Raw genomic sequence first — 23,736 nt, forward strand, 5'->3', positions numbered from 1 at the left:
ACTTGGGAAAGCTGAATTTCTTCTGTTCGTTGGCACACAGGGAACTTGCTTCCCTCTTCACGTTTCAAACAGCGAGAGTTCAGAAAGGTGCCTTTCCCAAACTCTACTTTACTCTCAGATTCTTTTGCGGGGTTGGGGACTGTAGATCTCTATGACCCAAGGTGCCTTCCAACCCTGGGGTTTTGATATTTTCACCATCACCGTTGGCACCACATCGCTCAAGGCTTGGGCCACTGGGCAGACGAAGGAGGGATTCCAGAGCTCGCTATTTGGTAATACAGGCCCCAATTAAGACAAAATAGGTGGGAGGTGTGGGTGGGAGCAGAGGCTGGGACAGCCAGCGCGCTGCCGCGCAGACGGTCACCCCCGGCCCGCGGTCCGCCGAGCTTTGGTTACAGAAGCCAGGAGGGAGCAGGAGGTGCCGGGGGCGACGGCGGGACAGGGGTCTGCGCGCCAGCGACCCCCGTCCACTCCGCGGGACCACGCGATGGGCGGGGGTGCCCGGGCCGCGCTCCCAGTCCCGGCGGTCCGGCCAAGTTTGCCACGCGGTCTCAGCCGGCTCTCGGGTTACCTGAGCCGGCACCCACGTCAGCGCCACATCATCGGGGCCTTTTATATTGCAGGGAAGCAGGAAAAGAAGGAAGAAAAACCTCTCCGGGGCGAGCCAATCGCAGGCAGACGCCGCAGCCGGGGAGCGCCGGGGGCGCGCGTGGGGAGTGGGCGCGGGCCGGGGGCGGGGCCGAGCGGCGGCGGGGCGTTGAGGGGGCGGGGCAGGGGCGGGGCCGAGCGGCGGCGGGGCGGCGGGCCGCGCTCGGGCCGGTCTGCGGCGTGGGCCTCGGCTGTGGCGGCGGCTGCTGTGGCGGCGGCGGCGGCGGCGGGGGGAAGATGCTGCAGTCCCTGGCCGGCAGCTCGTGCGTGCGCCTGGTGGAGCGGCACCGCTCGGCCTGGTGCTTCGGCTTCCTGGTGCTCGGCTACCTGCTCTACCTGGTGTTCGGCGCCGTGGTCTTCTCGTCGGTCGAGCTGCCCTACGAGGACCTGCTGCGCCAGGAGCTGCGCAAGCTGAAGCGGCGCTTCCTGGAGGAGCACGAGTGCCTGTCGGAGCAGCAGCTCGAGCAGTTCCTGGGCCGCGTGCTGGAGGCCAGCAACTACGGCGTGTCGGTGCTCAGCAACGCCTCGGGCAACTGGAACTGGGACTTCACCTCCGCGCTCTTCTTCGCCAGCACCGTGCTCTCCACCACAGGTAGAGGGAGGCCCGCCGCGCGGGCGGCCGCGGCCCACGGCCCCCTGCCCGCCGCCCCGGCCCCTCCCCTGGCCCCCCCGCGGCGCGCATCGCGGGCTCCGGAGCCGGAAACCGGCGCGGCGGCCACCGAACGCGCCTTGGGTGTCGCCGCGCGTAACTCCGGGGAGTGGTCCCTAAAGCCTTCGGCCGGGGTTTCTAGGGGGGCTTCAGGGCCCGCGTCCCGTTTTCCGCGGTTCCCTGCCCCTGCCTGTCCGGTGGGGATCTGGAGCATCCCGGCCGCCGCGCGGCGGGGCGGGGGGATGCTGGAGCCCGTCCACCGCTCCGAGTGCTCGCACCGTCCTCCGCCCCCACCCCGCAGGGCTGAGGCTGCGCTCAGGGGTCCCCTTCCGGAGGGTGCCTCGTCCCGGTGATGCATAGATTTCTCGCCTCTCTGCTCTTTGGGGAGCGGTTGTAGGGGTGGCCGGATGACATCACCCTGCTCTTCGCGGGTGACCTCTGAGCCGACTGGCGGATCCGGTTTCTTTTCGGAGTCGGAGGAGGGGGTGCGGGAAGGGAGCATCCGATCGCCTCGAGTCTGGCGAAATGGGGGGCACCCTGATTCAGCAGTTTTTTTTTCAACTTCAGGTGTGCGAGGCCGCCCTTAAACTTCGCAGCGACACTTCCCCGCCCTGCTCACCCGGTAGGACGCTCAGGAGTGGAGGAGCGTCCTGGGGTGCGGGCGCGGCCGGCGCGTGCCCCAGGGCGCCCTTCCTGTGCGGGATTAGATGAATGAACGCTGGATTTTCCCGGCGGCTAAGCGAGGCGCACCCACTTGGTTGGAGATATTTATAAACTGATATTTGAGCCCTGGAAAGTCTCTCAAAGAACGTTCAGCGAAGTCCCCTTTTTTATCCAGGAGATGGAATCTTTCAGCCGTCGGTCTTGGCAGGAACAAGGTCACGCACTTCCTAGTTACCTGGGCAGTCCTGGAATCCGGGCCCCGGGTGACCCCTGCTAGGATACCGGGCCCGCCCCACACCCACCTCCGGAGCAGGTGAATCAACTTTGTGTGGCAACAATTCTTCTTCACTCCACCTGCTCGGCGCCTCCCAGGGTTTATTTGTAATGCCCTTGGGCTAAACCCGGTTGAATGTTTTGGTAATAAGTGATACTAATAGTACACTTTCCATATAAATCCTGTAAAACAACGATTTGGAAGTCTGGGGTGCATTACCAAACTGCCGTGAACAAATCTAGCTTGCTTTGTGATATTCTAGAGACGGTGATAAGCTTCGCGCTAATCAAGAGTGCTCTCTTTCCCACTTTGCCAACACCAGTCTTTTTTTATTTTGACAAGGGCTGCCTCCATTGTCTTTGTCAGGCTCCCAGCCTCCCGTCATTTAAGTCACCATGCTTTTCCTTTGAAGTACATTTGAATGATTTCTCAATCAAAAATCATTCATTCTCTGCGGCACTGTTTCCACCCACTACAGAAGGTCTTAGAACTGGGTCACAATGTTGAGTAAACGTTAACATTTCTAGTGTTTTCTAAGTATTGGTATTTTAAAGGCAGAACCACGATAAGAACAATATTAAGTGTTTGCTTTTACTGGGTGGGATTTTTTCCATGACTGACACAGCTCATGCCTAATCTCATCACATTAAATTAAATACAATTAAAGCCATTTAAATCTCAAAAATAGGAGTTTACATCTTGAATAGAGAGTTACTTCCCAGGTTCCCTCTCCTCCCTTTTTGAAAATTAGGAAAATTGCAGTTCCTGGTTTTTTTTTTTGTTTTTTTTTTTTTAAGTGGGGATAGATGTCTTATTTTTGGTATTCAGATTACATTGTAGTTCCCAGGAAAGTCTGTTTTCATGCAAAACAAGAGTTCACTTGGGGGCACTTAAGGATACACTAGATGAAAGATGTGCCTCTTGGTTTGTAAAGTCAGCAAATCAATGAATTTTTGTCATTGGTAGAATTGACTTGATTAATTCAAATAGAGTTCCGGTAAGCTTCAGAATTTTCTACATTTTTGTGTTGACCCAGGATCTGGCACATTTTGATGTCCCAGGTGGTAGCAGCACACTGGTGTGGTGGCAGGGGTCAGACGGTTTGTCGAATGAAGCCAGTCTGCTTCATTACTAGAAAAATGTTTTCTGGAAAAATACTAGACAACTTGAAGCGGAATTGTGGTCCATGCTTCTCTTTCAGAGAGCTCTAAGGCATGTTGTGGTTCTGTTTGTTTAACTCTTCCAGCGCTGCCAATGGCAAATCTCTGAGCTCATTGTCCCCCAGTCTCTCAGTACAGTCAGCCCTGGCTTGCCCAGAGCCTTAACGGTGGGCATCACAGAGTTGATGTTCTGAGTAGAAATCGCTGTAACCCAGGAACACGAATGGGCTTAGGGTAGAATGTTCTCATCTCAGAGAGTATCAGCTCCCATTCCTGTGAGGACCTGGTCGAGGCTTCTGGTCTCTTTGGAAGAAGACTTAGGTTGGTGATTCAGGGATGTTGAGTTGAATCTCTGCTCCCCCAAGGACCCCGTGAATGATTTCAAACAACCAAATGTCTCTTTACTTCTCTTGGATTGAAAAAGATACAGCAACACGGACATGGGATCTGTGTGGGGATGGGAGGGGAAAGTGCGGTACCCTTTTACCTTTCCAGAGGGAAGAGCTGTATAAAAACAAAAGGAGGCATTATAGACTGAGGTATTTCCCATACAACTTTGATACTGTGGTTTTGTTTTTTGCTTTTTCTTTTGTTTTGTTTTTTTTTTTTTTCAAGGATGAAGGGACATGTAGGTGACACTTGGGAATTAAGAAATAATAAGGAACAATTTGTCATGTCTGTGTACTGTATGTTTGCTTCTTTGTTCATCCCCTTAAGCAGGATTCTGTCATGCTGATGTTTGGTAAAAATAGAGTTTTGTGGGCAGGTGACTCTCAGGTGGTTCTTCCTTGTGCTGTGTTGTAAGTAGGAGTCCAAGACAGCCAGTTGTTGTCCGCTGTCAGCTTGGTGCCTTGTATCAGTGATGAAGTTCTAGAACCTAGGTGGGGTTCTGTGGGCTGAGGTCCAGAGCCGATGACCAAGAAAGAATTCTTGAGACATGCAAAATGGTGGTTTATTAGAGCACGGGGACAGGACCCATGGGCAGACGGAGATGCTGCCCCGTTATCCTGAGGAGTGGCTGATTATATACACAGGAGTTGGGTGAGAACAAAGGGGGTGATGTTAGTCTCTAAGGAATTTTGGAAGCAAGGTCTCCAGGACCTTGAGGGGCTAGCTATTGTTGGGAGAAAGGTTATTTATTACTAGTACTAAAAATCTTCTTGTGAGACCCTTTAGATGTGTATCAATGGGCCATATGCTTGGGAATGATTCTCGACACTATCTTGGAGATCTAGAGATAAAGTTTCACATTTCTCCTATCAAGTGTCCTTGTTAGTGAGATTTGGGTTTAGAAGAAATTTAACTTTATTTTATTTTATTTTATTTTAAGATTTTATTTATTTATTTGTCAGAGAGAGGAGCGAGAGTGAGCACAGGCAGACAGAGTGGCAGCAGAGGCAAAGGGAGAAGCAGGCTCTCTGCCAAGGAAGGAGCCTGATGTGTGGGACTCAATCCCAGGACGCTGGGATCATGACCTGAGCTGAAGGCAGCTGCTTAACCAACTGAGCCACCCAGGCATCCCAAAATTTGACTTTATTTAGGGCTTGAGGAACTGAGTTATTTGCCTCTGGAAATTCTGCTATTGATAAGGTAACTTCTTTGTTGTAAATCTCTAGGACATTGGTAAACCAAGGGAGACTCCTGTCTTGCAGGATTGTGATTTCTGCAAGTTAACTCTTTGTTTCTCATTTATGGCGGTCAGGGGTGCCTGAGGAATGTCACACACATTACCGAGGGGAGCGGGTAGAGGGGGTGCAAGGTGCCAGGTATTGCTTTGTCCTCAGCCAGCCTCCTGCTCCCTCATCATCAGGACTCGCTGCCTTATCCCTTTTTACCAAGAGAGGTTTCAGAACTCTTAAGCGCTCAGAGGGGTGCCTGACTGGCTTAGCTGGTTAAGTGTCCAACTCTTGATGAACTCAGCTCCGGTCTTGATCTCAAGGTGGTGATTCAAGCCCTGTGTTCCCTGCATTGGGCTCTGTGCTGGGTGTAGAGCCTACTTAAAAAATAAATAAATAAAAGTAAAGCGCTGAGGACAGGAACTCAATCTGGCTTATTTTGCAGTGGCCTTTGGTTCAGTAAGGCAGGGAGCTGCTACAGCATTGGCTGTTTTCAGGAAAGAGAAGGTGGGAGAAAGAAATGGGGGTGCCAGGTTGACCCTGAGTTTTCAAACTCTATTCATTAGGAGAAATGGGTTACTGTTTGCCACAAATCCATATGGAACTTTTGGAAGCTAATAGCGGTGGGCTGGTGATGGTTTCTGGGTCACATCTTTACAGTGGCAGAGTTGAGTCTTTGTGACAGAAACCACGTGTGTCCACAAAACCTAAACGTTTCACAGCTTGGCCTTTTGCAGAAAAAGTTTGCCAAACTTTTAGAATGAGACTTGGAAGGAGCTCTGAGTCAGGGGTGCTCAGTGCTCCGCTTCCTTTTGGAAAACTTTCTAGAAGACGGTTTAGCCTCTGAGACTTCCTTGTGCTGTTTTTTCAGGGGCATGAAGTTTTTAAATTAGTTGCTACCATCCCAACCACTTCCAAAACAAAAATGATTATCATAGAATGACACTGCCCCTCCCCCCCCTTTATAAGTGCTGACAAAGCCACACCTCACATTAGAATTGCCCCATCTAAAGTGGGTGGCAGATGTTGTGTTGTATGTGGAACAGAAATGTCAAGAAACAGACAAGCATACTATCAGCTGCAAGAAATCTGAAATCCCACGTGCTCAAGTTTGCATTCCTTATTCGCAGGAAAGCCTTAGGGCTTGGTTTTGAGCCTTTATATCTAATTCTAACAAATTTAGTCATCTGGTTTGGAAGCCCCCAACAGATTCAAGAAGGAAAGGCACAGCTATGGGCAGGCCTAAGGGAAAGGCTGTGAAAAGACAAATACTTCAAAAATCAGAAAAATGAAGTGATATTTTGAAAAACCAACTTGCATTGAACACTTTATGTAAAAACCTGTCTCGAGGTATCGGTGTCGTTATCCTCACTTCAGAGGCCGCAGCTAAAACTTAGGTTGAGTGACCTTACCTACGTCACAGAACTAGAAATGGGGTAGCCTTGATTTGAATCCTGATGTATCTGGGTTAAGAGCTTGAGATTTGCATGGTGTCTAGCAATAGGAGGTTGTTATGGGCTGAGTGTGTCTCCAGAACTCATAGGGTGAAGTCCTCACCCCTGTACTTCAAAATGGGACAGTGGCAGTGCCTGGGTGGTTCAGTCATTAGGCATCGGCCTTCGGCCTCAGGGTCCTGGGATGGAGTCCTGCATGGAGGGTGGTGGTGGGGATGGGGGTCCTTGCTCAGCAGGGAGCTGCTTCTCTCTCTGCCTTTCTCCCAGCTTGTGTGTTCTCTCTCAAATTAAAAAAAAAAAAAAATGTGACTGTATATTTGGAGATAGGGCCTTTAAAGAAGTGATTAAGCTAAAATGAGGACACAATGTGAAGGCTTCATCTGCAAGTCAAAGACGGAGGTCTCAGAAGACACCAAGCCTGCAAACACCTTAATCTTGAACTTCCGGCCTCCAGAACCTTGAGAAAATAAATTTCTGTTACTCAAGCCCCCTAGGCTGTGGTACTTTTTTATGGAAGCCCCAGTAAATGAACACAGAAGTGCTGTTTTTTGTGTGGGGTTTTTTTTGTTGTTGTTGAACTGAAACAGACAAAAACAAATATAGGAGCACAAGAAACAGCATTTTTTATTTTTTAATTTTAAAAAATTTTTTTAAAGATTTTTTTTGAGACAGAGAGGGGTGAGAGAGAGAGAGAGAGAGAGAGCAGGAGTGCTGGGGAGGAGCAGGGGAAGAGGGAGAAGTAGACTCCCTACTGAGCAGGGAGCCTGATGTGGGACTCCATCCTAGGACCCTGAGATCGCAACCTGAGCTGAAGGCAGACGCTTAACCCACTGAGCCGCCATGGTGCCCTAAGAAACAAAATGTTTATGTCTTTGCTTTTGCAACCAACAACTTCATATGAATAAGACATCATTATTTGAGAACACAGCAGAATAATTGATAACCCTGAATTATCAAGAATAATATTTCAGTATGTCTCTATTTAAGAAAGCAGAGAAATGTGTAATAAATCCTAGAAACATTTCCACCTAGTGATAGACTGTGTCCTGGTGCTTACTGTGTAAACCCATCCCTGTCTATAAAACATCAGTTCTTCAGCATTTCGAAGGTTTTTTTTTTTTTAAACTATAAATTTGCTGTTATCTATGCCTATTGTATGACCTTTGGAACATACTGTTGCCATTATAAATGACAACACGAAAGAAATTACACATTTGCTTTTATGACTTAACTGTAAATCTTGTCAAGAATGTAATTTTCTATGGTCCCAGTAACCTAGTGGGAAATCTGGTGCCTTTCAGGACGAGCTGTTTTATGACGCTGCTCCTTGGACTGCTGTTGGCGGGGAGAGCATCCGTCCTCCACAGCGCTGAAGAGGACGCTAAGTTTGGAGTGTGTGGAATTGTCGGTGCTTGGTTGTTTTGACCCATACAGTGATTTCATGTGGTTCAACTACCTACAAGTCGGTTTCGGGACAGAGAGACTGTCTATATTCTACCCTCTCTTTGGCATAGAATTGCACTGTGCTAGATTTTATTCTCAAGAGACATCATTCGATCCCAGCTGGAGCCAAATGCATGGGGTACTGGGATGTCTGACTGGGCTGCGATCATGTTGCCTGTTACCAGTGGGAGGTGAGGGGTGTCCTCTAGTCTCCCAGACTCCATTCGTGCTCTGACATCTTTATTCAATCTTGGCAGATCCTTGTCCTCAGAGTTGGTGGGCACTCTCTGTGGGTGCAGGGCCATGCCCCTGACCCAAGGTTAAAATGAAGACTGGGGTAAAGATGGGCGCCTGGGTGGCTCAGTACGTTAAGTCTCTGCCTTCGGCTCAGGTCATGATCTCAGGGTCCTGGGATCGAGTCCTGCTCTCTGCTCTCTGCTCAGTGGGGAGCCTTCCCCCCCCCCCGCCCCTCTCTCTGCCTACTTGTGATTTCTGTCAAATAAATAAATAAGTAAATATTAAAAAAAAAAAAAAAGACTGGGGTGAAGGGGGATTTGGAGGCATCGAGGAGGTAGAGCTAGAAGGACTGTGATTCTGTCCCTGGGCATGAGTCAGACCAGCAGTCGTGTATTTTCTAGTTGCATTCGTCTTCCCGTTCTTTGATCTGTGAAACAGAATCAGTTCTTATACCAAAGAGATTAATTGGGCTGTGTTTGACATGGGCAGTGTTTCCTCACCGGCTACTGTCTTCCTGCTTCTGGGGTCAGATTCTAACTGTTTGCATGGGGTACTCTGACCAAGGTGGACTTGCTTTGTGAAATGAAAGCCTGTGTGGCTTTAGCTGTTGGTACCTGGTGATGAGCTTTCGGGCAGAAAGCTGCCCAGGGACTCAGTGACCAGGTAATGTAGAGCCATATGAACCTGGCTGTGGGGGCGGAGCTGAGAAGGAAAAAACATGCAATAAAAAAACGGTTTGATTTCAGAATGTGGTCAGTGGGTTGCACATTAGAAATAAGAACTGAAGAACAGACTTGTCGAATCGCTATGTTGTGCACCTTTAGTAATGTAATGCTGTCAGTGTCGTGTGTCAGCTGTACCTCAACTAAAAGGAAGGCAAGAAGGAAAGGAAGGAGAAGGAGGAGGAAGGACGGAGGCTGAATGATAAGGCTTGTGTCTTGTAATGCTTAGGTGGCCCGGGGACCCAAGTTAAGCTGTTTACTCAAGGTGACACCTGTCGCCCAAGTGTGCACTGAGGAGGGGAGTGGCGGGGGGCGTTGGGGGGGGGCGCTCATATCCCAGGGAAGAGTGCTGCCCTAGGGAAGGCTGAGCTGGGCACCCACAGGGTGGGGGCTGCACAGAGGCGGGCTCTGCTTCCGGTCTTCCCAGGGAGGGGGAATCCCTGCTCTTTCTCTTCTGCCTGCTGGTCCCCATGACATCCGGGACACCACCTTATATTGGAATATTCTGTTCTCCCTGTTAGAGCACTTAGGAAGGACCTCGGACGGAAATGATTCGTTTTCATGTCTGTCTCCCTGAAAGAGAGGTTTCGCGAATGAGCACTGTCTTGGCCTCATGCTGCATTCCTGGCACTCAGTAGGAGGTCAGTAAGTGCAGAGGAAGGCACGTTTCTTCCCGTGTCTGAATCTATTTCCTCTTCTGTAAAAGGAGGACGTTTCTAAAGCTCTTAATGGTTTTCAGGAGACCTTAGATCTAATTTCACCATCTTGATAAGGAAACAGGCTCACGTTGCTCCAGTGGCTCCTGTAGGTATTTCTGTAAAGATAGTCCTATCTGAGGGCCTTGTGTACACACGTACACTGTGGAAGGCCCTGAGTAATCTGCAAAAAGGAGAGAGGCACGCATTCTTGAACAAATATTTATTGAGCACTTAGGCTCAGGAGGAAGGATGTACGGTAAATTAGATGACTAAGTGGGAGATAATCGAAGACACATCTTGGTCTCTGCCCTGTTGTTCCTGGCACAGAGCTCCTAAAACCTTTGTAAGTTCCCAATTGGAGCACCAAGAGAGCCTTCTGTTCTATAAGGCAGCTCTGCCTGTGCTCTGGGCAGGGGGGGCTGGTCACCAGACAGATGGAGCCATGATGAGAAGCTTGGAGTTTTCAGCCCCACTCTCATCAGCCCGAGAGGGGAGAGGAGCTGGAAATGCGGCTAAGCCTCTCTTGTGTCATCATGAGGGAGCCTTCATAAATATCCCCATAGCTCGGGGTTCAGGGAGCGCCTAGGTTGGCGAACAGATCTGCACTAGGGGATGGACACACCCCCAGCTCCACAGGGACAGAAGCTCCTGCACTTGGGACCCTCCCAGCCTCCCCTTCCGGACCTCTCTCCCTCTGGCTATTCCTGAGCTACATCTTTTTATGATAAACTGGTGACCCAGTGACCAGACTGTTTTCCTGAGCTCTATCAGCTGCTCTAGCAAATTAACTGATCCCAGCGCAGGGATCATGGAAACTCGGATTTGCGGCAGCCAAGTCAGAAGCACAGCTGATCACCCAGACTTGACAGGCGTCTGAAGTGGGATGGTCCTGTGGGACGGAGCCCTTCACCTGCGGGATCTGACATCACCTGCAAGCAGACAGCGTCAGAATGGGGTCGAATTGCAGGGAGCCAGCTTACCGCCGTCTGGGGAACTGTTCTAGAACAGAGTCCCTGCATTGGAGGTGTGGCTAGAAAGCCATCGTGGCTGGCGCTGAGTAAGACAGCACGTGCCAAGGTCAAGGAGAAGGGAAGGGGGCAGATGGGACAGCATGTCCTCGGCCACTGCAAAACTTTGGGCTTTTCTCTGAGTGAGGTGGAAAGCCCCGGGCGGGAGAGTTTGCAGGAAAGGGTAATGTGATCGGACCCACTGTTCTACCAGGGTCACTCAGGCCAGTGTCAGGGGACAAGGGTGGAAGCGGGGGCCCAAAGCAGGACATTTGCTGTGCCCCAGATGAGGCCCGTGGGTGGCTTCTGGAGCAGGTGGTGGAAGTAGGTGGGGAGAGGTGGTCAGATTTCAGATACACATGGATGGTGGAGCCAATAGGGTTTGCTGATGGGCTGGATAGGAGGTGTTGGGAAAAGAATTATCAAGACTGAGCGCAAGGTTTTTGGTCTGAGTCCTGCCAGGACACAGAGAGGCCAGGGAAGGAGCAGGTTTCGGCTGGAGGATCTGAAGCTCAGCCATGGGCACGTCAGACTTGAGGTCGCTACTGGGTATTTGGGGTCCCCACGAGGCTGCACTGACTCTGACGTGGCCTCCTGAGGGCCAGGCTCGCCCTGTAACAGCTGTGATGTCAGCTTACATCCTGTGCACCATGTATACGACGGCCGAGTTTAAGAAAGCTTTTGAGGGGTGATATCTGAGCTTGGCCTTGAAATCCCGCGTCCATAGGTAGAGATGAAGGAGAAGTGTTCCAGATGGAGCGGGCGAATTTTCTGGGTCGAGTTGCCATTTGATGAACAATAAATATATAGTAATTTTACACACACACACACATATACACACAAAAATATATATATTTAAAATATATAGTCATTTAAAACACTTCAACTTCCAGATGGAGAAAGAGTATCTAAATTTCTAAATTACTATTAAATAAGTCTGTATGGAAAACTGGGGGGATGGATGGAAGAGAAGGATTTGCTTCTTTTTTTATTAAATTTAACAACAGGATATTTAGTATTTGACATAATAGTTCAGTTTAAAATTTGCCTTATATATAGTCAAAGAATAACAGTAAATAAGTATCTTCAGTGCATTTTTTTTTTTTTTAGGAGCAGCTAACATTAATTACCAAGAAATCAGCATAGGTCTTTTCTGTTTTTAGGGAATAAATAAGAAAAACATAATTTTTGTTCCCCGTGAAGGATTGATCTAAGCATTTTATCAGGAGGTCTGTCAGCTTCAAAGAGACACATTTACAGTTTGTAACAGATGGTGAAACGATCACGTGACTCTGCAAACCACCTGAGTACTTTTCATCTCTCCGGTTTGGCTTTAAGTTTGCTGGGTTACCGTTTGAAATGATCCCCTTCCAATAACATGGCTCCTAGGTACTCGATTGAGGATCTGAGGTGTGTGCCTTTTGGGTGCCAAATGCCGTATTTTTGATGTCGCCTGAGCCTGTGACCAACAGGAGGGAGAGCCGACTGTTTGACGCCAGAACTGGAAGGTTAAAACGCCCCTGTAGCTAAAATTCTTTAAATGTTTGAACACTGGTTACCCGGGCGTTCAATTATTTAAGGACTGTGGTTCGGGGATTAGGTTAATTCAAGGCGCCGGAGAGACTGTCCTGCTTTGGCCGCCTGTCCCAGGGCCTCCCCGAGTTCTGAGCTGGGGAGGAGACCGCGCCTCGTGACCCATCTACCCCCCATCCTACGTGCCCCCCAGGGCCCACAGGAACCCCGACAGGAGCCCTGCCCACGGGCAGCCTGCACAGGTGCACCTCTCCGCGGGAGGGGGCGGAGGCTGCCCGCGCTCACAGCAGGGCTCCTCTCTGCTGTGTGGACCAGCAATCTGTCATCCGCCAGGTCGGGCCCAGGGTGCAACTCTGCAGTGCATCCCGGGTTTAAAAATTGAACCAACAAAGGTGGGAAGAACAAAACTAAAATTACAAAAGAAAAAGGAAAAGGCTAAGTGCTGTTGGTTGGTAGTTTCTGGAATGTGACCTAAATCTGCATCTTCCAGCAGCTCTGGCCAAACACCTATGATTGGCGAAGGTAATCCCAATGAGGCTGAAGAGACAGGTTTGCCCCTGAACTTGCTTGTCCATTTTCCTTCCTCCACCGTCACCCAGCTGCGTCCTGGGTGCTGATGTGCGCTGGTGGTCCTCCCGCGCCTGGCCAGCCTGTGTCCTGCTCCCCGGAGGCTGGCGGGGCTGTGTATGTCTGGGGAAGCTGCTTCTGCCATCCCGCGTTGTCACTGCTCGGTGTCCTAGCCCCTGCACACAGCCAGCTGAGGGCAGGAACAGCACAGAGCAGGGTCCCCTCATAACCAGGGGGGGGGGGGGGGGGGTGGATTTCCCCTCAGGAGCCAGGGAATGCTGCTGTCGAGTAGGATGGTCATGGTACCAGACTGAACTAGTACTGAAAAGTACGGCCTGACTGAGTGAAAAGTGAGAATCGTGACTTCTTTTTTAGGGGACATGTTACAGCCCTATATAGACTAGGTCAGATGTTGCTTAGAAATATTTTCTGGGGAACTTGAAGAAATATGGCCCAGGGACGTAAGTGCGGGCTGGTGCACACCAGAGGTGCAAAAGCATCGGCCTGTCGACTGGGGGGGGGGGCAGCATTGGCCTATGGACTGGGGGGGGCTGGGTTCTCTCCCCGCTAGTCGTTAGCCGCACACACTCGCTGGTAAGGTCTGCAGAGTTTAGTTGTTTCGTCTCGATTTGATGAAAGGACCAAGAAAGATCCTTTGTGGGCTCTAAGCTTCTGTGGCTCTAGTGTCTGGAAGGTGGACTGTCTGCCCTATGCCCCCAGGTGAGGACACATACAGAGCGCTGGGAAGGGTTAAGCCCTGACCTTGAAAAGCCTGCAGACTGGCAGCAGCGGAGACTAAACTGTCAAACGCAGGGAGAGCTCATGGCTGAGTTGACTGGGGCCCTGGCAGCAGCTCTAGGATTTTGAGGGGTTGACCTGTGTGGGGTGCTTCCTGCTGGCTGGTGGCAGCCAGGAGGCGTAGACATGGAGGCAGAGGTCTGCCACCACGGGAAGCTCTGGACTGAGCAAGGGCAGGGGGCCATGTACCTCCCGACCCACGCTGTGACAGTGCGGCTGTCCGCCACCCGGCTGGAAACAGGGACAGCTGGAGTGGGGCAGCCTGGCTCCGAGGCCTTGGCCTCCATGGCTCACCCACAAGCCGCCCGGCCTGTGGAGGAGAGTGAGCAAGGACAGGGCAAGAATGGCCCAGAGGACAGCGGGGCGTGAAGGCAGAGTTGCAGGGGTGGGGTACGGAGAGCCAAGGGCAGACCTCCCACAGGACGCCTGGGTGGGCATAACCAGGACTTCCTGGGCCTTGAGGTGCGGTGGGATAAGAGAGATGACCCCGGGCTGGCAGAGCAGGACGTTCTCAGCCAGGACACCGAGCCTCACCCTGAGGCGCGGGTGAGAAGCCAAGTTGTTGCTGGAACTAGGACTGTAAGTTCTTTCTAGATGTGTTTGTGGCAGGGAACATGGAAGGGAACAAGCACCAGTTCTGTCCCCCTTCCCCTCCTCACACAGGCATGGCTGACCAGATGCCTGGCTTTGCACGGGCTTCTGGGGGCCCTGGGCAGCCGTGGGGAGCTGGGCCCTCCACCCTGCTTTCTCAGGGACTTGGCCAGGAGATGAAATAAGCCCTTGAGGCTGTGGCTATGGATATGATTTGTAATTAGGAATTCAGTTCGTTACAAATGGGCATTGCTGAGTAGTTTGAGAAAGTTCTAGTAGACTAGCCATTGCCTATATCATGTTCTTGCTCTTCATCTGCTCTAAGTCAGTTCTTCTTTGACCTGCTAAAATCCCCATCGTAGCCCAGGGCCCAAGTAGCCAGACTGTAACTTACTGAATATTTGGGGGTTCAAAGAGCACGTATTGTAAATATAGTTCTTTGCATTTTGTAATTGCTCAAGGTAATTTCTTAGTGCGTGGCACCCATTTAATCTCTCAGGATTTTTATTTTTTTGCCCAAGGCTGTCCAGTATTCCAGGTCTGTTCTGACTTCATGGAGAAGCTGGGATGATGAAACTGCTATAGCACACTCAGAAATGCCTTGAGCAAAGGGCACCACTTAGCTTACTTTTTTTTTTTAATTGGGGGGAGTGGCCAAGGGAGAGGGAGAGAATCTTAAACACGCTCCATGTCCACCGTGGAGCCCAGTGTGGGGCTCGATCTCACGACCCTGAGATCACGCCCCAAGCTGAAATCAAGAGTTGGATACTTAACCAACTGAGCCACCCAGGCGCCCCTAGCGTAAATCTTTAAATTTATAATCTTATTTTCTTTCTCATTAGATGTGGTTTTTGTTGTTGTTGTTTTTTTAACTGCACACACATTCATACCTACAGAATTTTCTTTCTCCCTTGTCACCTTATTTGAATGGTATAGACTCAAAAACTAGGTCCATATTGAACCGACATGTGCACAGGTGGTTATTTTAGCCAAGGTTTTTGCCCAAAGGACCTGAGAGATGGACCAGTACGTGATCTAGTTCATAAGCAAATCTGAGAATAGACAGTACAGGGCCATGTTTGATGAGCAAAAGCAAAGTGAATCAGATTTTTATAATCTCTTCAAAATCTGCCATCTGATCTCTGAGCATCGGTTCTAGTAAATCTTGGGGTCAGACACGCCCCCCCACTCCAAGGCTCTGGGGTCGTGTGCTCTCAGAGCAATAGAGAACCCCATAGAAGACTGATACAGATGAACTTTGGTATTTCCAAAAGACTTACTTGAAACAATTAGAGTAGATTGAGTATCATACCCATAGTAACGTCACCCTTCCTTCCATTCTAGCATGCTTTCTTGAAAACGGAGACCTGGCCCTGAGAATTAGGCATCATGCACAGTTTGTCGTATTTATGTCTGGTTGGTAACTAGTAATTCTAATAGGCGTGATGGTTATTGATCAGCGTGCTTCCTGTGTACTGGGGTACAGAGTGAGACCATTTATTTGTTTCCACTCGTTTCCTCTGTGAGATGAGGCTGGGCTAGAGTCTAGCTGTGTGTTCCTGAAGAAACATCCTTGATGTTCTCACACGTTGGGCTTTTTCCTACGTTCACTCGTTCACTCTCCTGAAGTGCCTATAGGGTCTACCTTTTCCCCAGCAGCTCATGCCCCATTTCCCATTAAATGGAGAGTGCCTTCTAGAAGCTTTAGCAGCAGAGACTGTCTTCTGGTTTGGTGCCCTTTGGTTGGGGCTGGAGGAATGGCTGCCCTGGTCCCTGCAGAGCCCCTGGCCCTAAGAGGCACCGGGGACTTCCCCGAGACCAAACCAGGCAGCGTCTGCCCAAGACACCACGACAGGAAGTTCCCCTCATTCTCTGCTGCTGCATGTGTGTGCCGCTGGCTCGTTCCAGAAGGAAAACTCTGCTCTGTGTTCTGCTTGGTATGAAAATGACATTTGCCTGAAGAGCCTCTTAGCAGGGGTGACTTCGTGCTCTGCCCATTCAGTTCAGGGAATGTTATCTCCCTTCCTCAAAGGCTGCTGCCCAAAGGAATGATTCCTTTCCTGATGTGAAGACTTCTCGTGGCCAGAGTTGCCCTGTTTCCTCCTTTTTTTCTTCTCCCCCACTGCCCCCACCAAACATACCAACTCTAATTTGAAGCTGATAGGTTTTGACATGCAAACAACCAAAATTACCAGGTGAAGTCACAGAGAGGGACGTTGTAGTCGTCATTTTGACCAGGTAGGGGGATAAGGCCAGTTAATGGACAAGAGGCTTGAAGGGTGCCTTTGTTCATAATGCTACCAGTCCTGGCTTTTTATCCTTTTTCCGAGATCAGTGCAGACTCTGCTGCTGGCTCTCCTGGCAATGCTGTGTCCCCTCCATCTGCTTGGACTTCACCAGGGGTCTGGTCCATGATTCCAGTAATTACTACCATTAGCTGACCACATGCTGCGCACCAGCCACCGGACATGCTTCATTGTCCTTCACTTAACTGGGGGCCTCTGTTGTCCATGTGCCAATCTCAAGGGCACAGCCACGCTTTTCTGATTATCCTGGGTTTGTGCCCCTTCACAGAAGGCGCCCTGGGTACACTTCCTGGCCGTCCTGTCTGCTTTGCCTCTGGCGTTTCCACCTCATCAGGCTCTCTTGCAAGTCAGCTCTCAGAACTTCCTTGGGGACAGCTTCTCAACTCTGAAACAGCCTTTTCCTGTAAAGACGAGAGCCAGGAGACTGTACTTTTTCTTTTTCCCAGAAATGCTAAGAAAGCTGGCTTCCCAGTGTCTCGTGTCCACCTGCTCTGCGGCCGGGCTCCCTGTGGGTCCTGTAGAGGCTAGGTTAGCCGTTGTTAACTTTGGTTTGATCCCAAAGTCATCTCCGCGAAAATGGTACTGATTAATGTGTGATTTTGTACGACAGTAGCAGTGAGAAGCAGGGCTGGAGAGCAGGGCTGGAGAGCCTTGTAGCAAATGCTGGTTCATCCCCTGACCCTTAGAAATCTACCCTATATTCGACAGACTTGTCATTTGCATCCTTCTGGCAGGTATGAAACCGTAAAAGTATGTTACAAAAAACCTGACATTTTTAAGAAGAAAACATCATTAGAGTGTAGATTTTAGGGCATTTCCCCAGGGCATTTCCCTGTAGGTCAGTACATTAATAAAGCTAGATTAGCATAATTGTACTTGGGAAACGATGCTAGCCCATTTAAACCTCATGTTTGTTTTTCTGATGAATTCAAGAAATATTCTTGAATCTAAGAATACTTGACTTTATACGGTCCTTCAACTGCCAGTTTTGTAAGAGAGAATTTAGAGTCCTATTTGCTCTTTCTCTATAGAAGAATAAATTGTGGTGCTAATTTGTCCAAAATCTTGACTAACACCCTGTAAAAATAGTAAATTAGCGTTTAGAGACGGTCTGAAAAGGAGACGAGTTTTGATAGTTTCCAGCGTCTGAAATGCCATGGTTTGTTTTTGGGGGCTTTTTTGGTTTGTTGTTGAGGTATGGGGAGATGATTGGAAAGGAGGGGTACAAGAGACCCATGACCGAACTGTTCATGGCAGGCGTCAAGGGAAAACCATCGTGGCTTTTAGGAGGGGCTGGTGGGGGGACATGTTAGAATACTCCTCTGTCCACAACAGAACAGTAGTCCCATTTGTTTCACGGACTCTTCTGGGTGCGAGAAATCGTGACAACAGGTGTTTGGCCCTGACAATGAATCACATAAAGAGGGGACAGTAAGAAATAACACTCTAGAAGAATATTTGCATTTCAATACCGCTTGGAGACTTTCCAGCTGCTCTCACTACCGTTCCTTTCTTGGATTGTCCGGTGTGGACGGCAGAGCAGACCTCCATCCACGGGGTTTTACAGCTGTGAAACCGACCAGAGACCACGAGGGTCTTGTATGACCAGAAGCAGCTGGGGAGTGGCAGAATAGGGACTCAAGTCCAAGTGCTCTGACCGTCCTGGGAGGACTTTGAGGGAGTCGGACAGATTTTGAGAGAGTCGAGTAGGTGTGGTGGCGGGGTGTTCAGTAGAAATAGGGCTCATGGGATGGTGATGGCCACAGCTGCCCATGGTGACGTGATTCTGTGAGGGGCCTCGGGTTCCGAACTGGTAAAAGGATCACCAGAAAACTCTCCTGGGGCTGATGAACCTGTACTTATGCTTCCTTCAGATCAATTAATGAAAAGCTGAAGGAAAATCAAGCTCATCATCTCCTGGGAGTAGACAGACGCCTGATTCAGCTCATGCATCTGCATATGAAGTGGTCATTTCAACCAGATGGAACCCTTTAAATAGGTAAGGAAACAATTGTTTCCTTCCAAAGGGAAACTGACTTATTATCACCTTCATTGCTACTTGAGTTGGCCCAACTCCAAAAAGAGAAGGTGTGAATGTAGGTAGTCTTCTGGTCTAACCTGTCTGCTGTATAGGCCAGTGCTTTAAGATGGAATTATCTTGAGGTGGGGGAAGGGAGCAGTAGGCAGAGCACAGAGGAGTTTTAGGACTGTGAAGTGACTCCGTATGATAGCGTGATGATGGTTGTGTGTGGCTGTGCATTTGTCCAAACCCATTGATTGTACAGCAGCAAGACTGAGCCCCAAGAGAAACTGTGGGCTCTCTGTGATGACGCTGTGTCACCGTGGGTCCAGCAGTCATAATAGATGCCCCACAGCAGAGGGGGTGGTGATAAGGGGGGAGGCTGTGGAAGAGTGGGGGTAGGAGGTATATGGGAACTCTCTGTACCTTCTGCTCCATTTTGCTGTGAATCTAGAACTGCTCTAAAAAAACAAAATCTTTTCCAAAACTGTAGTTCTCATGATACTGACAGGTAAATACCCATTTTCCCCCCTCTATTTCAGGAGCCATTTAAATATGATTAATAGCAATTATCAGCCTTTGAGTGGGAAAAAAATCTTTTCCATAGAAATGTTTTATAGGTATATGGGCACGGGTGGGAGTAGACCTCTCTACCCCCGAGGGTGTGTTCAGCCTAGCATGCTCAAGAACTAATGATATCTGACCAAAACAAAAGCTACATTTAGTGTTCATTCAAGCCATAAATATTTTTTGAATTCCCACTGTGAGCCGACCACTGCTAGGCTTTAAATATGGGATTAAACAGAGCAAATGTACTCTTGCCCAAAGGGAACCTGGCTCCAAGACCATCACATTTTTGTTGCTTTTCGTGCTTTTAAGTTCTTGAATAAAATAGGAAGTTTGAGCCAGTAGAACATCACAGCTTTGTGTATTTTATTTGAAATTTTGGTACTTCTTCCCATGTGATGTGGTGAGTAATAAGTCAGTGAGACACCAAACCTAGTAACTGGGGTTTTTGTAAAAGATTAAGCAATGGATTTGATTCTGCCAAGTGGAATTCATTTACTCTCTCATTCACTCATGCATTCTTTAGTACTTGTATTAAACACTTTTCAAACACCTCTATTATGCGGGGCACATTTTTAGGTGCTGAGGAACATCAGGGAACAATGTAGACCACAGTTCCCACCGTGGAATCTAGTTCCTAGAAGGGAAGAATGATGATATTAGCAATATAAGTAAATAAAATATATGCTAAGGGAAAAAATAAAGTAGGGAAGGGTGAAGTAAGGTTTGAATGAGGGGATCATTGATATTTTACATAAGGTGGCTTGTGTAGGCTTCTCTGAGTTATGCAGCTTTTGAATAAAGACCTAAAGTCCATGAATAAGCCAGCCAAATGGATAGTTGAGGAAAGACCATTCCGGGCAGCAGGGACAGCATGTGCAAAGGCCCTGAGTCAGGAGTATGCAGTCGTGAAGCTCGGAGGCCAGTGTGACTGGAGCTGGGTGAATAGCAGGATATAATTGCCAGTGAAGATCAAGAGATGTGATGTGGGGGTCATATCCTACAGAATATGGACCATAATAAGGACTTTGGGTCTCACTATGAGTGAGAGACTGAGTACCACCTGAGGATTTGAAGCAGAAGAGTAATACTTGTTTTCTAGGGTCACTCTGCTGCTATTTGGGGAACAGAGTATAGGAGGCTGGACAGATCAGGGAGACCCGTTGGTAGACCATTAGTGTGATCTTCAGAGAGAGGTCCATGGCTTAGACCACAAGAGTAGAACAGGGATGGTGAGAATCAGATAGATTATGGACATCCTTTAGTGGTAGAACCAACAGGATTTAATGATGGATTAGACATAGGTGAAAGCGAGGAACCAAGAAGAGAGAGCATGGCTGTAGGGTTTTCAGCGTGAAGTACTGAGTTGAAGGTGCCACAGACCGAGAGGGGACAAACCCAGAGAAGCAGGTTGGGAGGTGGTGAAGGAGACCCAGGAGCTCTCCTGGAGACGTGGTAAGTTTAGATGCCTGGGGGGAATGGACAGCCAAATGGAGACACTGAAACGATGGTTGGATGTGTGGGTCTGGGCAGTGCAGCATCACAGGTCCGAAAGAGGAGGGACTGATTGAGAAGCTGGGAAGGCCATCAGTGAGGTCATGGGAAAGCCAGGTGGCCACCATGGCCCAGAGGCCAAGCAATCAGTAATGGAGACATTGAGACCCGTGGGTGGCTCAGTTGGTTAAGCATCTGCCTTCGGCTCAGGTCATGATCCCAGGGTCCTTTGACTGAGCCCCTCTTTGGGCTCCCTGCTTCTCCCTCTGCCTGCTGCTCCCTCTGCTTATGCACGCTCTCTCTTTCTGACAAATAAATAAAACCTTACAAAGAGAATAATGGAGACATGGAGAGGAGGCACACATGAGTGGTGTCAGATGCCACCCGTGGGTCAGCAGGTGAAGGCCGAGACCGCCATGAAGATTTAGCAAGGGCAAGTCCTGGCTTGGTGCCGGTAAAAGCCCAGTCTGAGTGAGATTCCAAAACAAATGAGAGTGTCCTTCGGGAGGTGGGTGAATAAATAAGCTGTGGTCCATCCAAGATGAAGTATTACTCACCACTAAAGAGAAACACTCTACAAAGCCTTGGAGAGACTTGGAGGAACCTTCAGTGCCTGCTGCTAAGGGAAGTGAGGCATGCTGGAGGCTGCGGACTAGATAGGATTGCAACTATAACGTCCTGGAAAAAGCATAACTTACGGGGACCGTAAAAAACGCTGTTACCAGGGGTGGAGTTTGTGTGTGGGGGGGGTGAGTGAGCAGAGCACAGAGGAGTTTTAGGGCAGTGAAACCAGTCTTCATGGCACTCCCGTGGCGCATACATGTCATTATCCATTTGTCTAAACCCGCAGACCACAGGGCACCAAGAGTGAAGCCCGGTGTCCACTACGGACACTCTGGCCGAGGATCGTGTGTCCGTGTGGGTTCATCCACTGTGATAGATGTACCCTGGGAGAGCTCCTGGCAGGGGGGGGCTGTGCCTGTGTGGGCAGGGAGTACATGGGAACTCTCTGTACCTTCTGCTCAGTTTTGCTGTGAAATGAAAACGGATCTAAAAAATAAAGTCTATTTAAAAAAAAAAAGAGAGAGGTGATGAACTGAAGGCAGGAGGTCGGTACTGGTTTCTAAGGAACAGAAAAATGGGTGGGAAGTGGTGGACAGGAGAAGGGTCGGTGTGTTTATATGAGGCAGGAGAGTTAACAACGTTTATGGAAATCATGCTGACATGCTGGCCTGGGTCCTGGGCTGGGCGAGTGGGTCTGGCACCTCATGCTCCAGGGGAGAGCTGGCGTCAGAAACCCAAGAGAAAGGCTGGGGTCTTTGTCACAGGTGCAGGGATGGGCCAGTGCGCTCTTGTGCCAGCTCTCTTGGGTGTGGGTTTCTTTTTTTTTTCTCCGTGGGAGAACAACATAAGGAGACGTGGATACAAAAGGAGTTTGAAAAACGCACCAATCTACCTCGCCAGTTTTTTTTTCTACCCATCTCTCAGTGTTCACCATCATTGCTTCCAAGCTGGCCTCTGAGCTCTTTCAAACCAAAGTTTCCATTTGGTGGCACGTGTTCCTCTTTCCTTAAATGCAGAATGATTGCGCTTTCAAGTGGGATCTTTCTGACAGTAGCATGTTTCCCAGAGCCTGGCCAGTGATGAGATTTTCATCAGTATGAAACCTACACCATAGGAATTTTTTTTTTTTTTTTTTGAATGTCATGTCTTTTTTGGGAGCCTCTGGATTAAAAGTAAATGCAATTCAGCCGTTTGAGGTGCAAGAAATTCATCTTATTTTTCAGGTGGTTCTATTGGGCAGATTAGACTCAACATTTAAGGCCCTTAAGAGCAAGGGCTGTAGAGTCTCAACATGTGTGGGGGAGGGGAGAGAGAGGTAGTGTGAGTACGAAGTAGATATTTTATATTTATCATGCAAATTACAGAAATTAGTGCTTGATGGAATGTTCAGGAAGACGAAGTGGTAAAGGGTTATCTGCCCTCCCCTAACCAGAGAAGCCAGACTCTCTCCCTTGATGGGTTTACTTTTTCCTTGGGTTGTTTATCTGAAGGGACTACTGCTTTTCAAAGCTAGTATAGTACTGGTTTGGATATCCATCGCTGTTAGCTGACACGTCTTATGTAGTAGAACAAAGCCCATGGTGTGTCTGATTGACATGCTTGAAGTGGGGGGGCCCCTGTGTGCCTCCACTGCCTCCTGACTCTGCAGCGTGCCTGTTCTAAACAGGAGAGCTCACAACCCCTGTTTCCTGATGTCACACAAAGCTGTGGGTTAGGAGAAGAGAAAAAGTGACTCTGTTCTTTCTCTGGTGTGTATGTGTGTGTTTGATGATCAGTTTCAAAAAACAAAAAAAAAAGAAGGGATCAGCTCTAGAAACGATGGTTCAGCACACGCGAGAATGCTTCCTGTTCCTTAGATGGGACCAAAGCCCTGTGGGATACACTGTCATGCAGCAGCTTTGTGACGATTCCGGAGCTTGCTGGCCCCTGAGTCTCCTCCAGTGAGGGTCTCCTGACGGTCCCTTCTGGCCGGCTGTCTGATGGCACAGGTGCAGGACCAGGGGACCCAGCTGGGGCAGCGCCTGGTGGGATGTGTACTCCAGCTCTGCAGCCATGGGCTCGATGACTAAGTCGAGCCATGCTCGGTAGCGTTGTATGCCAGAGAGGAATATTTTTAGAAAGGGAGGGATTCACATGACTCCTCCAAGCAGCTTGTGCTGCCTACGTTTGGCTCGACGGGGGTGCGTGTGTGTCCACAGAAGCAGCCGTAGGTTTTACCCGCTACCCCCAGGGTAACGGCCCACAGAACAAATGATGCCACTCACTGTTTGGGAAAGGACACCGTAAGCCTGGTGATAATTAGCTTCCTTGGGCCAGAAGGCTTCAGAAGCCTTCTCCCCTCAATTTTGCACCCACGTGTGTATCGCGCACATGGCTGTTGGCTCCACAACTGGGCTCAAGTCTTAAGGCACCAAGACAAGAGGCGAATATACAGGATTTGAATTGAATATGCAGGATTAGCGTTTTGCATTCTTGGGACCCTGACTCTGGACCAGAGCAAAGAGTGGGCTGACCCTCTTCTTCCTCTCTTATGTAGAGCATTTTTTTTGCATTTTTTAAGATGCTCTCTTCCTGTTTCCACATCTTTTGTTTTTCATAAGAGGAGAGGAGCTCTGGTCCTGTTTCTTTGAAGAACCTGCAGCATGTGAAGAATCCAGAAGCCTTTGGCACCTCATGGGTGTGGCCTAGAGACCTGAACATCACAGCCAACACAGTCAAACTCTAC

At 49.3% G+C, this 23,736-nt stretch overlaps 1 protein-coding gene across 1 annotated transcript in view; it reads left to right on the forward strand.

Annotated features, from left to right (window-relative positions):
* Positions 1–810: 810 nt before the first annotated feature.
* Positions 811–23,736, forward strand: part of KCNK1 (potassium two pore domain channel subfamily K member 1) — a 42,724-nt gene continuing 19,798 nt past the window's right edge. The window contains exon 1 of the mRNA XM_045087261.1: positions 811–1,240. Within this exon, the coding sequence (XP_044943196.1) occupies positions 886–1,240 (355 nt within the window). The 5' untranslated portion in view covers positions 811–885. The remainder of the gene's footprint in view (positions 1,241–23,736) is intronic.

Source organism: Mustela putorius, unplaced genomic scaffold, assembly GCF_011764305.1.
Source record: "Mustela putorius furo isolate JIRA1106 unplaced genomic scaffold, ASM1176430v1.1 tig00001075_pilon_pilon_pilon, whole genome shotgun sequence".
NCBI lineage: Eukaryota > Metazoa > Chordata > Mammalia > Carnivora > Mustelidae > Mustela > Mustela putorius.